The following is a 13,408-nucleotide window of genomic DNA, read 5'->3' on the forward strand; positions in this document are numbered from 1 at the left end:
CAGAGAGAGACAGAGAGAGAGACGGAGAGACAGAGACAGAGAGACAGAGACAGAGAGTCAGAGAGAGACAGAGACAGAGAGAGACAGAGACAGAGGAGACAGAGAGAGACAGAGACAGAGACAGAGGAGACAGAGAGAGACAGAGAGAGAGGGGGGAGAGGTGCTGGGGCGGGGAGCCAGCCCTGCCTCGCCTTTCCCTTCTATTCCCTCTCCTCTTCATTTTCCTCCCCTCCCCTCCTTCCTCCTGCCCTTGCCTCCCACCCCTCCCCCACAATACCCTCTTCTCTCACTTTCTCCCCCACAGGTTTATGCAAATCTTTATCCACCTGCTGAAAAGCAACATTGGCACAAGGTTCCTGGGGCTTCCCCTGGCTGTGAAAAATGCCGGATTGTTGGTAAGAGACTAGAAACCAGACTCATCCTAACCGCGGTAGGGGTAGAACAGTCTCTAGACCTCTGTGATGGGTGACCCTGAGGGACTGGGCTCTGCAACAGCAGCTGTGCCCATCAATTTCCAACCAGTAACCAACCAGGAAACACACTGGTCGCTCCTGGAGAGGGCAGCGGCATACGCGCAGGATCCCCATTCACCCCCCTCCGCTACAGCCCCGGAGGGGCGTCGGGTCGCACACCTCCCTTTTACACTGCACTGACCTTGTCCCTGTACACTTGCATGTGTGTATGAGACCCCTGTTTCCTACCACCTGATGAAGTGCCAAGTTATGCCGGAAAGCTGCGGCAAGAGGCTCTCCAGGTCAAGGCCAACCTAGACTCTGTAGTGAGTTTCGAGGCAGCCTGGGCTACATAGCAAGACTGTCTCAAGAAGAAAACAAAACAAAACACCCACAAGGGTGGAGGATGTAGCTTAGTTTCAAGAGCAGTGGCATGAAAGCCTGGGTTCAATCCAAAGCACTGAGAAATAAAAATAAGGATAAAACCACCTGATGGTGCATGAGCTAGGAGCTAGGCGTGGGAATAAGCATGTCCCTAGAGTCCCCATGTCCCCTACACCCAGCTGACACATCTCCTGGCTTATGTCCCCTCTTAAAAACTGTACTGCATCCTACACATGCGAAAGCTGTACCTTACACGTGTCTTCCCCTGGAGTCCTTAGGGGCCTTGCAGAAGTCTAGCATACTCGCTCTGAATTTGTGATTAAAAAAAAATCACATGGCCACCAGGTGGTAGCAGACGCCTTTAATCCCAGCACTCAGGATGCAGAGGCAGGGGGATCTAGAGAGCAAGTTCCAAGATAGCCAGGACTGTTTCACAGAGGAACCCTGTTTTGGGGGGGGGGGGAACAAGCAAAAAAAAAAGAACCACATGCCCCTCTACCTCATCCTCCCCACCGTCCCCCTCTGGAGACCTGCACACAGAAAGCCCCAATGGCGCCCATGAGGACAGATTGGTGCCATGTGTAGAATTTCTCTTTAGCCCGCTTTTCTTCTCCAGGCCTGAGAAGTGGCCACTTGTTTCCTCCCACCCCAGCCAGAGGGTGGAGCCTCTCCTTCAGAGCCCTCCAGGTTCTAGATGTCTGCAGAAGATCATTAAAGCCGTGTGGCCTCAGCCTGACTGCTTTGGCCAGCATGCTCCGTGGTGCCCTGCTAGCTCTTTAGACTGCCCTCTGTGCCCCCAAGAGTTGTCGGGTGATGTGAAGACCCTCCATCTGCCTCTGATGGTGACCTGTACAGAGAGTCATTCTAAGAATATGCCTGGCCCCAGGGTTAAAGGTTGCAAACAAGGCAGAGGTCCTGCCATGTGGAGGCTGCCTCCTAGTGGGGCTAACAACACTCTTGACCCCTCATTTGTTCCTTTGTGACAATGATGTCACACAGGACCTATCTATAGTCTCACAGTGTGCCCTTCGGTCACATCCGGAAGATTGATGCACAATCAGTCAACCTTGCTTCTTAAATGGGGTCCGACAAGCAGACTTGCAGAAGAAGCAATCCTCAACCGGAGAGCGTTCCGCGCCAGCTCCACTCCCCACAATAGTCTGCAATGTCCAGCTTCAATGGTCACATATTGGGGGGATGGTCGCTGTCCAGGGGTGCAGCCCCCAAACCCTGCATTGGACAAGGTGGCTCTTCACAACAGACCCACCTGCCATAGTGTCCCTGGGGCCTGCTGATTAATGATCCTGAGTGAAGAGCACTACATCACAAAAAGAACCTTGGTCTTTAAGACTTAAAAGCCAGGGCTAAGGTGTGTAAAGGAATTAAGTTAGCATGGGGGTTTTGGAAGAGTATACCTGGAGGCCGATGAAAAGGGCCTGGGCTGTGTGAGGGGGTAGGCTCATTGTCCCTAGAAGAACCCTAGCCAGTGTGGGGCAACCCCTCAGCAATGGCACTAAATAGGATGTTTGAACACAGCCTCCAAGGGCAGAGGACATTGAGCTAACTGCTCATCATGGGCAACTTCCAGTTGGTTAGTTAGCCAGTTGTTGGTTGGTTGGTTGGCTAGTTGGTTGGTTGGTTGGTTGGTTGGTTGGTTGGTTGGTTGGTCGGTCACAGGGTCTTAGACATAGCTCAAGCTTGCCTCAAACTCACAGTGATCCTCCTGCCTCAGCCTAAGCGCCAGCATTATTGACATGTGCCTCCATATACAGCAAGTTTTCTGTCTGCTTGGGGGCAGTGTTGGGACGGACTCCAGAGTGTCACACACGCTAACCAAGACCAGCTAGAGACTTTCATTCTACTGCACGAGGGCTAGGCTGTGGATGGAGCCAGATGGCATCTCACTGTCTTCCTGTCCTGTCCCTCTAGGTGGGGCCTGTCAGCCTCTTGGCCATCGGGGTCCTCACCGTGCACTGTATGGATATCCTGCTGAAGTGCGCCAGTCACCTCACTCAGAGGTCAGAGTCCACATCTCTCACCCCATGGGCTCCATACCAGGGCTACTTCTCTGGTCTATCGCTTCTGCTGCTCTGAATCCTCCAGAGGTGGCAAGGGGATTGCAGAATAGAATCTGTTTATGTAAAGATGTGTTGCATTTGTTTAACTATGTAAAGATGTGTTGCTGTTTCACCTTGCCTGCCTAAGTCACCTGATTGGTGTAATAAAAAGCTGATGGCCAATAGCTAAGCAGAGAAGGGATAGGTGGGGTTGGCAGGCAGAGAGAAAAGGGGAGCCAGCCAGTCAACTGGGGGTAAGATGACTGGAAGCCAGCCAGTACTGGGGGAGCAACCAGATGCAGAGGAAGTAGGAAAGCAGGGTCTCATGAAGCCCAGGTTTGCCTCCAAGTCACTATGAAGCTGAAGATGTCTTTGAATTCCTGACCCCCCTGCCTCCACCTCCCAAGTTCTAGTAGGCAAGTCATTTGAGTCCATGCCCCGTAATGCAGTGCTGGGAATCGAACCCAGGGCCTTACATATGCTAGGCAAACACTCTCGAATGAACTACAGTCCCATCCTCTTGTTTCCTTTTCCTCTCCCTACCCCAGTACAGGTATGTTGTCAGGGCCACTTGATCCAGGAAAACCCTTTCAAGGCAAGTTAATAAAAGCGAAGAACACAGTTAGCAATGCCGTGAGCAGTCTGCAATGGCTTCCATCATTAGATGCACATCTAGGGGACTGAAGCGCTGGCTCAGCAGACGGGAAAGCCTACTGCTCTTCCAGAGGACCTAAGTTCAGTTCCAGCATCCACATTATGTAGCTCACAACCGCTGTAACTCCAGCTTAGGGGATCCAATGCCCTCTTCCGGCCTCCTCCATCGGTACCTGAACTCATGTGCACATGCTCACACAGAGACACAGGTGTATCCATCTGAAATCCTAATACAAAAACCTCTGAGAACCGGAGAGATGGCTCACTGGTTTCTTTCTCTGAAAGAAAAATAAAAGTACCAAGAAAATACAGAATACTGAGCTCCTCGGAACCCTACTATGTCCTTGGACGTATGTCCTTGGAAGTGAGGAAATGCCTGAAATCAAAGTCAGAGCAGGGCAACTCAGAGGTGAAGACTGTCAGTCCCAGGCCTGCCAGGGCTATAGCATGAGCATTTCTGAAGCAAGGATAGTAAGTAAAACTTTCCATAGGATGTGGATGTAGCTCAGTGGTAGAGCACTTGCCTGGCACACAAGCTCAGTCTCCAAAACTGATCATAAAACCAAATAAACAGAACCGAAAGAGTGGACGTGCAGGAGTGTGTGCGGTCACACTCATCCCAGAGAGCCCTTTTAGCTCACAAAACAGGTCCTACATCAGGGTCTCTGCTCCTTCAGCAGTCATGTAAATGGTGTGATTCTCTCGAGCCAAGAGCTTTGCAAGATTTCTGTGCTCCTCCCGGCAGCCCCCTGGGATAGAGCCTGTTTTTATTCCCATTTTAGAGGTGAATACATTTAGGCTAAAATACCTTGCCCTGGGTCACACGGTTGGGAAATGGCAGAACTGGTCTTTGAAGACCTGTCTGACTTCATTCTTTAAAAAAAAAAAAAAATAGTTCTCTGAAATTTTCATACAAAGTAATTTGACCATATTCACCCTCCTTCCCTGGTTCCTTCTGGATCCACTTCCTCCCCGTTCTATATGCTATACTTCCCTCCCACTCTATACGACCCCTTTTTGTTTCTTTTCTTTTCTTTTTTCTTTTATTTTTTTCCTTCCTTCCTTCCTTTCGTTTTATTATTAAAACCCATTCTTAACCACCAGTGGATCTCTGAATGCCCCCCCCAAGCCCTCTGGGCCTCCACACCTCCTGCAGGCACCAACTCGCCCACAGCTGCCTCAGTCTGGCTTTGTCCTTTGGCTGGTGGTGTCTTTCCTTTCTCTCTGACATCGACATTTTAGGACAATGGTCTTTTATCTAACTAGGACCCTTTGCCATTTTGTGTTGGTTATTCCCCAGATTGCCTTTAACTCTTTGTGTGGTCCGGAATGAACCTGATCTCCACATCTCCTGCCTACCCTCACATTCCTGAGATGACAGACACACACCAGGTCCAGGGGATGCTGGTTTAGAAGGCTCCCTAAAAGTCCTGAGCCTCCTCTCTGTCCCCCGGCCCTGTAGTTAGCACTGTGCACGTGGCATCTAGCCAGCAGCAGCTGTTCCTCGCCACTCCCACCCAGGACCAGAAGGATCCCACTGCTGAGTCACCCATTCCCCTCCAGAAAGGAAGAGATCACCTTCTCAGGGGCTCCCAAACCTCAATGTAAAGTTTACATTGTAAACCGAAACAGTCAGGCTGGGCACGCCCACTCTTCCACCTCTTCTGCTCTGCTTCTTTAAACCAGTGCACAGATACTGCTTAATCCAAAGGACAAAACCAAAGAGATCTACCCAAATAATGTTAAAAAAAGAAAAAAAAAAGATGTATTTATTTATCATGAATACAGTGTTCTGTCTGCATGAATGCATAAGACCAGAAGAGGGCACCAGATCTCATTACAGATGGTTGTGAGCCACCCATGGTTGCTGGGAATTGAACTAGGGATCTCTGGAAGAACAATCAGCCAAGTGCTCTTAACCACTGAGCCATCTATCTCTCCAGCCCCCAAATAAAGTCTTTAAAGCATGCTGCTGAGTCCATGCCTGAAGGGAGGTGGGAGAAGAAGAATCAAGAGTTCAAAGTTGTACCCAGATGTACAAATCCACCCTAGTCTACATGAGACCCTATCTCAACATTAAGAAAATGCATAAAGCATAAGTGTATAAAAATTGTATATGCTAATAATTAACCTCTGAAAGTTGCACCAATGGCACTCCTATTAGAAACTTCACAGAGCACTCCATGCTATCACACACATACACAACAGTCACCAACTCAGGCACATACTATACCTTCAGCAAAAGTGTCTTAACTTACGTATCCTTTGTCTTTCACCCTAGGCTGCAGAGGAGTCTTGTGAACTATGAAGAGACCATGATGTACAGCCTGGAAACATGTCCAAATCCTTGGCTGAGGACGCACTCAGCGTGGGGCAGGTACTGGTCACAAACACAGTGATGAAACCGTGATCGCATCCCCTGCCTGCCACTGCCTTTATGTCTGCTCCCACGTGCTTTTTTATTTTATGTTCAATTATATCTGTCCATGTGTTTATATGTGAGCATGTGCACATGAGTGCAAGTTCTCAAAGGTATCAGATCCTCTGGAGCTGGAATTATGGGTGGTTATAAACCACCTGATGTGGGTGCTGGGAACTGAACCTGGGTTCTCTGCAAGAGCACCTGCTCTTACTGAGCCCTCTCTCAGCCACAAGTGTTTAAGTAGATATGCCATCTTTGGAAACTATCGGGCAAGACAGAGGATCTCCATGGCCTCAGCCCTATCTCCTTCTTCATCATGGTTCATAAATATCCCTTCTGGGGCTGGAGAGATGCCTCAGCAGTTAAGAGCACTGGTTGCTCTTCCAGAGGACTTGGGTTCAATTCTCAGTACCCATACGGCAGCCCATAACTTTCTGTAACACCAGTTTCAGGGAATCTGACACCTTCACACAAATGCACACAAAAAAATAAATTTAAGAAAGATTTTAAAAATAAATAAATAGCCCTGCCAAGGCTATCCTTTTCTGTGCATGTCAAGAAGTGTTTGAGTGTGAAAAGGTATGTGTTAGTTGTGTTTTTCTTTTTGAATGAAATAAAGGAAGGAAGGAAGGAAGGAAGGAGGGAGGGAGGGAGGGAGGGAGGGAGGAAGGAAGGAAGGAAGGCAAGAACGCATATAGCCAGGGAGACCTTGAGCTTGCTAAGAAGCCAAGGATGACTTTGAACTTCTCATACACCACCAAGCTGGGTTAATAGAGGACTGAGAAGTGAAGCTTTATAAACACTAGGCTAGAACTCTACCAGATGAGCTACAGCCCCCGGCCTAGTTCATTTTATGTTTTCTTGTATGTTGCTTGGAATCACGTGTGTAAACTTGGAATTCATTTTGCTTGCTGGCTTGCCTATTTGTTCTTTTGAGACAGGGTCTTCTGCTTATTAAGCTGGCCTCAAACATGCTTTGTAACCTCAAGGTGACCCTGAACTCCTGACCCTTCTCCTCCTTCCCAAATGCTGGCTGCGCACTTCCACAACTAGCCAGAAACTAGATTATTTTTATCTAACCGTGTAACAGTTACCTGTCCTGTGCTGCAACAGAGTATCCGAGGAAAACAACCTGAGGAAGGCAGGAGTTATTTCTGCTCACAGTTCCAGACGATTCTATCTACAGTGTCAGGGACAGCATGGCAGCTGGGACAGGAAACAGCTGGTCCACACATTGTGTCCAGGGTCAGGAGGCAGAGAGATAAGGATGCTGGTTCTCAGCTCATATTCTCCCTTGCGTTCAGTCTGGGATTCAGCACATAGGATAGTGTTTGCCCACATTCAATGTGGGTCTTCCCATCTCAGTTAACTTATTTTTGTTTGTTTGTTTGTTTGTTTGTGAGTTCCAGCACAACTACACAGAGAAACCCTGTCTCAAAAAACAAAAACAAACAGAAAAGAGCTAGGCATGTAGCTCAGCAGAACTGGAGGCCCTGGCTTAGATCCTCATCACCACATACTTCAGCCTGCACGCGCACGCACACACACACACACACACACACACACACATTGGTGGTATGTTCAAAATGTTTTTCTGTTTGATCATTGTGGGCCTTCCAACCAATCTTGAATAGGACTCAGAGGGAGACTTCACTGCCCTAGAAAAATGGGGTTGCCAGGGCTTTCACAATAAAAATAACACCTCAAAGGTACAGAAGACCCCGGTAATGGAGGAACAGAGACATCCCAAGACCCCTCAATGAGGCCTTCTCTGACAATCCTTCTCCAGGCAGTGAGCCAACACTAAGGGAGCCCTCAAGTGAGTGCCCCGTCCATACCACCTACCCCTACCTCAGGCTCCTCAGACAGGCACTGATCTCCCAGTCAGGAATTGTTCTAGTCATCAGCCAGATGAGGTCAGCATCCATGTCTGATGACATCATAAGTAGCTATGTAGGGCAGAAACAGCCCTTGAATTTCACTGGACCCATGCCTGTTGAGATGGAAAATTATACAGTTCAGAGAAGACGAGCAAGTCACTGAAAGCCACACAGGAATCTAGTGTCGGAGCAAAGACTAGAACTCAAGATCTCTCTCCTCTCCAGCCATCAGGATTCCCTTGTCCCATTTCTTTAGAGTTCAGTAACTGAGAAAAGTTAGAAACACTTGGAAGGAAGTCTCACTTCAACCAGGGATTCTTCGTTTTCAGGGTGTGAAGAGGAACTCAGAGGCTTGAGCAAGACCTGCCTGCCCCAAATAGTTAGCAGTCATGGATGGATGCTCAGCCTTTAGATGGACAGTCAGTGGGGAACTTCAAAAAGGAGGGTGCAGCGATGCCCCTGTCACACTGGCCCGTGTCACAGGTGTCTTGGGATCGAATAGGGTGTATAAAGATCCAATCTAGTGTCCTGTGATAGAATAGGGTCTCTAAAGATCCAATCTGAAATCCTCTTGCCAGTGGGAAAAAAAAATCAGTGAAGAAGCCTAATCTAATCAAACCTCCTGACCTGAGATCATCTTACGAGAAACCTCCAAGGATAAGACCAAGATAAATGATGCCCATGGTCAGCGGGACCTGGAAAACAGACAGTCTGTCCACTCAGGGTACCACCAAAAAAGTAAAAGTTGCAAGACAAAAAGAAAAACGGAACTGGGCTGTAGCTTAGGGGTGGAGCACCTGCCAAGTATGCAGGGGGCCCTGAGTTCAATACCCAGTACCAGAAAACAGGAACCAACTAAACAAACAACGAACAAACCCCACACACACACAAAGTAGGAAGAATATGGCAATTTTTCAAATTTAAGCATTGCAATAAAGTGTAATGCAGAGCCTTGCCTGGAACCAACTTCATGAAGGGGTGTCACTAAATCCTAAAGTCGTGGGTGTGAAGGGTACATGTATGAAGAGAGACCCCAAACCACAGACCAACAGGGAGTTGGCCTCCAGTGAGTTAAAAGAGGAACGGTGCTGCTGTTTCATGATGCTGCTTGGGGAACTCTCAGAAGTCTAATCTGGAGGAGATGGCCACACAAAGAGCATGCAGGCAGTTCATAACAAGGCCAGCTCGAAATGGATGGAGCTAGAAAACATCATTTTGAGTGAGGTAACCCAGACCCAGAAAGACAATTAACACGTGTACTCACTTATAGGTGGTTTTTAAACATAAAGCAAAGAAACCAGCCTACAAATCACAATCCCAGAGAATCTAGACAATAATGAGGACCCTAAGAGAGAGACAGACATACATGGATCTAATCTACATGGAAAGTAGAAACAAACAAGATCTCCTGAGTAAATTGGGAGCATGGGGACCGTGGGAGAGGGTTGAAGGGGAGGGGAGAGGCAGGGAGGGAAGCAGAGAAGAATGTAGAGCTCAAATAATAATAATAAAATAATAATAATAATAATAATGCCAGCCTGGACTTTCCAAAATAACCTAGTGTAAATCAGCTTCACACACTGCCTTTAATCCCAGCACTCAGGAGGCAGAGGCAGGCAGATCTCTGTGAGCTCTGATCTACAGATCTAGTTCCAGGACAGCTAGGACTATGAAGAAAAACATGGTCTCAGAAAAACAAAACAAAACAAAAAATTAACAAGTACACCACATGCACGCAAAATTCTCCATGTTGCGGGGGGTGGGGGAGCGCAGGGAAAAAGGCTAAAGAGGTACAGCTAAGTACAACATACAGCCTTGGAAGTCTTTTAACAAAAGTAAAAGTTAAGTCAGGTATAGTGGTACACCTGCAACCCCAGCACTTGGGAGGTAGAGGCAGGAGAATTAGGAATTCAGAGGCAGCCTGACCTACATAGGGAGCCTTGACTAAATGAGACCATGCCCCCCCAAAAGAAAACAGTATTTGTGAGGTAACTAATATATCTAAAATTTAGGCTATATATTTGGTGCTGAAGTTGATTTCTGTCTATCTAGGATTAAGAAAAATCTGCCTGAGGTATTCCAAGGAGATGTTTCATGACTTCAAAATTATCATTGAAATGATTCTAAAGGAGTGTGTGTGTTTTGTTGTTGTTGTTGTTGTTGTTGTTGTTGGTGGTGGTGGTGGTGGTGGTGGTGGTGTGTGTGTGTGTGTGTGTGTGTGTGTGTGCGTGCTTGTGCATGTGTTGAATATATATGCCCAGAATGTAAATCAGGTCAAAGGTAACTACTCAGACATTCACTAGAGTGTATGGATGTGGATGGTGGTGGTGATGTCAGAACTGTTGGGGTAGAAGCTAGAAAATCAGGAGTTCAAGGTCACAGTTAGCTACCTGGCTAATGAGAGGCCAGCCTGGGCTACACGAGGCCCTACCTCAAAAAACAGAACAGAGCCTAAAGCCAGAGTTTATGGGTACTAATCCTGCCATGCTATCAGCTTCTTCTGAGGGGCTGAAATCTTTCAAAATACAAACATCAGAAATGATGGCTTTGGAAATGAAACCCATTGTAAACAATAACTCCTTTCCCTCGCTGTCCTCTTCCTTCCCAGGTACATTGTGAACTTCCTGCTGATCGTCACTCAGCTGGGCTTCTGCAGTGTGTATTTCATGTTTATGGCAGACAATCTACAACAGGTAAGGAGGGCTCTTCTGGGTAGAGTGGGAGGAGAGGGGACCTCCCAATGCTGGGGCTGTAGGTGGGACCATAACATCTGAGCCCATCTGCCCCATATTAGACCACGGTTGGGACCAAAGCAGAACCAAAGCCCCTCCTCCTTTCGTCTGGAAAGCATAGATGAAATCTACCTTAGGTCTAGCAAGCGGTCGCCTTCCCCTCATCATGTTCCTAACATGAGACAAGTCAGTGAGAGCATTCCTTTATGGCTTTGCGGGACAGAGGGGTACACCCAGCCATCCCGGAAGAAGAGTGAGCTGTGTAACTAACAGAGGGCCTGGTGGAGGAGCGACTCAGCTCCCAGCCCTGCCCAGCTTCAACCGCTGAGTCTAAAGAGGATGTAACTGAACCCTCTTCTCTAGTCATGTGAGGGGAAACAAAAATTACCACTTCAAGGGGGAATTAAAGATTGTCTAGCAGATAAAAATACCGTTGAGTCTTTGGGCTTTAGGATGCCCAGGGTTTCCGGTTGTCAGAATCACATACACTACTGTTAAGGTGGCTAGAGTTACCAAATAAAAACACAGGACACCTAAAACCAGACACGGTGGCTCACATCTGTACTGCCAACACCTGGAAGGTAAAAGCAGAGTGATCAAAAGTTCAAGTCTGAGGCTGGCATCAGATATATAAGACTATATCTCAAAAAGTGGGAGGGGGGCTAAAGGCATAGCTCAGTCAGTAAACTGCTCGTCTTTGCGAGCACAGGCCGTGGGTACCATCCCCCAGAACCCACATATAATAAAGCTGGGCTTGGAGGCACACAGCTACAATTCCAGTGCTGAGGAGACAGACAGATGGGTGTCTGCTGAGCCCTGGATGGCCAGCCTAGCCCAGCATACCCAGTACCAGGTTAATGAGAGACCCTGTGCCCAAAAACAAGGTGGGAAAACCTGAGAAACGATCCCGAGTTTGTCCTCTGGAGCCCCCAGTCCCCAGGAGCACATACACGTAAGTGCACAGACTCCCAGAAAGACACTCAGCTATGGAGCTGGAGAGATGCCTCAGCAGTTAAGAGCATCTGTTGCCCTTTCAGAGGACCCAGACCTGGGTTCAGTTCCCATCACCACATAGTGGTTCACAGTCATCTGTAACTCCGGTTTCGGGAGATCTGACTCCCTCTTTAGACTTCTTCCAACATGCGGCATGTACACGATCCACTTACATATATACAGACAAAACACTCACACAATAAAATTAAATAAATTTAAATTTTTTATCTGAAATTACTTTTAGATAAAACCTAAAATTATTTATTATTTTCACGTGTATGAATGTTTTGCCTACATGTATGTGTGTGCACTATATGCCCATGGATGTCAGAGAAAGGTGCTGGCTTCCCTGAAACTGTGAGCATCGCATGGGTACTGGGAGTTGAACTCCAGTCCTCTTTAAGAGTAACCAGTGTTCTTAACCCCTGAACCACCTCTTTTGCCTCTCAAATATATGTTTTCAAAGGCATCTGGTTATATTGAAATTTCACACAAGTCGTGAATAATATTGTTCTGCTGGGGCAGTGGGTCGTCAGTTGATGGACTGAAATCCTGATTGAAGCGGTTCTTCGTGACTCAGGGTTGATGTCCCGCCTTTCACTGTGCCTCTTTGGCAGATTGTGGAAGAAGCGCACTTCACCTCCAACATCTGCCAGCCGAGGGAGAGCCTGGTGAAGATCCCCGTGCTGGATGCTCCTTTCTACATGCTCACCATCCTGCCCTTCCTCATCCTCTTGGTGCTTGTCCAGAACCCGCAGGTGTTGTCTGTCTTCTTCACCTTGGCTACCATCACCACCCTGGGCAGCCTGGCTGTGATCTTCAAGTATCTCATTCAGGTCTGTGTCTGAAGCCACACAGAAGGGGTTCAAGGTCCAAGGCTTCCAAGGCATGGCAGGGTTATAAGCCTGGTGGGGAAGTGGTCAGTCCCCCTGCCCTGGGCCTAGATGATTTCTAGAAATACTTCTGTCCCACAAGCTGTGAATTAGGCAGGATTATCAACACCCTCATATTTAGCATCAGGGTCATATCCAAAAATTGAATCACTAAGGAATTTGGCGATTCTGTGATCAGGTGTTGTTTGAACAGATGGGGATTTGGGTCTCAATAACAAGAGATAAAGAAGGATGTCATATTCTCCATCACTTCAATGAAATAACAAGAGATATCACAGTGTAGAGATTGAGAGAGGGCAGAAGGTGAAGTGCTTGCTGTCCTAGCATACGGACCTGAGTTGCCATGCCCAGTGTCCACATGGCAGTGGGGCACACATGGTACCTCAGAACTAAGAGAGTGAAAGTTCGCTGGCCAGACAGTCTAGCTAAAATGACAAACTCTAAGTTCGGAGGGAGACTCTTAAAAATAACAACAATAGAGGAAGACAGCAGAACACCTCTGACCTCCGCATGCACTGGCATGGGTACATGCATGCAAATGCATATACACCACAGGTGAGCACACAACTGCACACACACACACATACACACACACATGCACGTGCGTGCGCACGCAAAGCACACATAGAAAATAAATAACTGGTCAGTGGACAGGAATAGATAGGGCTGGCTGGCTGGCTCAGATACTTGCCTCCAAACTTGAGGACCTGAGTTCTGTCCATGGAACCCACAGAGTGGAAGGAGGGAACGGACTCCCACAAGTTATCCTCTTACTTCTGTATGCATACTGTGGCACACGTGCCCCCAGCCCCAGTAATATAAATGTATTAGAAACATTTAAAAGAGATAGATAGAATGATAGATGATAGATAGATAGATAGATAGATAGATAGATAGATAGATGATAGATAGATAGATAGATGATAGATAGATAGATAGAT

The 13,408-nt window shown here is 47.6% G+C and overlaps 1 protein-coding gene across 1 annotated transcript in view; it reads left to right on the top strand.

Annotated features, from left to right (window-relative positions):
• Positions 1–13,408, top strand: part of LOC102002354 (proton-coupled amino acid transporter 3) — a 23,796-nt gene that overhangs the window by 3,017 nt on the left and 7,371 nt on the right. The window contains exons 2-6 of the mRNA XM_005350050.2: positions 305–395; positions 2,766–2,854; positions 5,829–5,924; positions 10,458–10,542; positions 12,192–12,410. Of these exons, the coding sequence (XP_005350107.1) occupies positions 305–395; positions 2,766–2,854; positions 5,829–5,924; positions 10,458–10,542; positions 12,192–12,410 (580 nt within the window). The remainder of the gene's footprint in view (positions 1–304; positions 396–2,765; positions 2,855–5,828; positions 5,925–10,457; positions 10,543–12,191; positions 12,411–13,408) is intronic.

This window comes from Microtus ochrogaster, chromosome 7 (assembly GCF_000317375.1).
Source record: "Microtus ochrogaster isolate Prairie Vole_2 chromosome 7, MicOch1.0, whole genome shotgun sequence".
NCBI lineage: Eukaryota > Metazoa > Chordata > Mammalia > Rodentia > Cricetidae > Microtus > Microtus ochrogaster.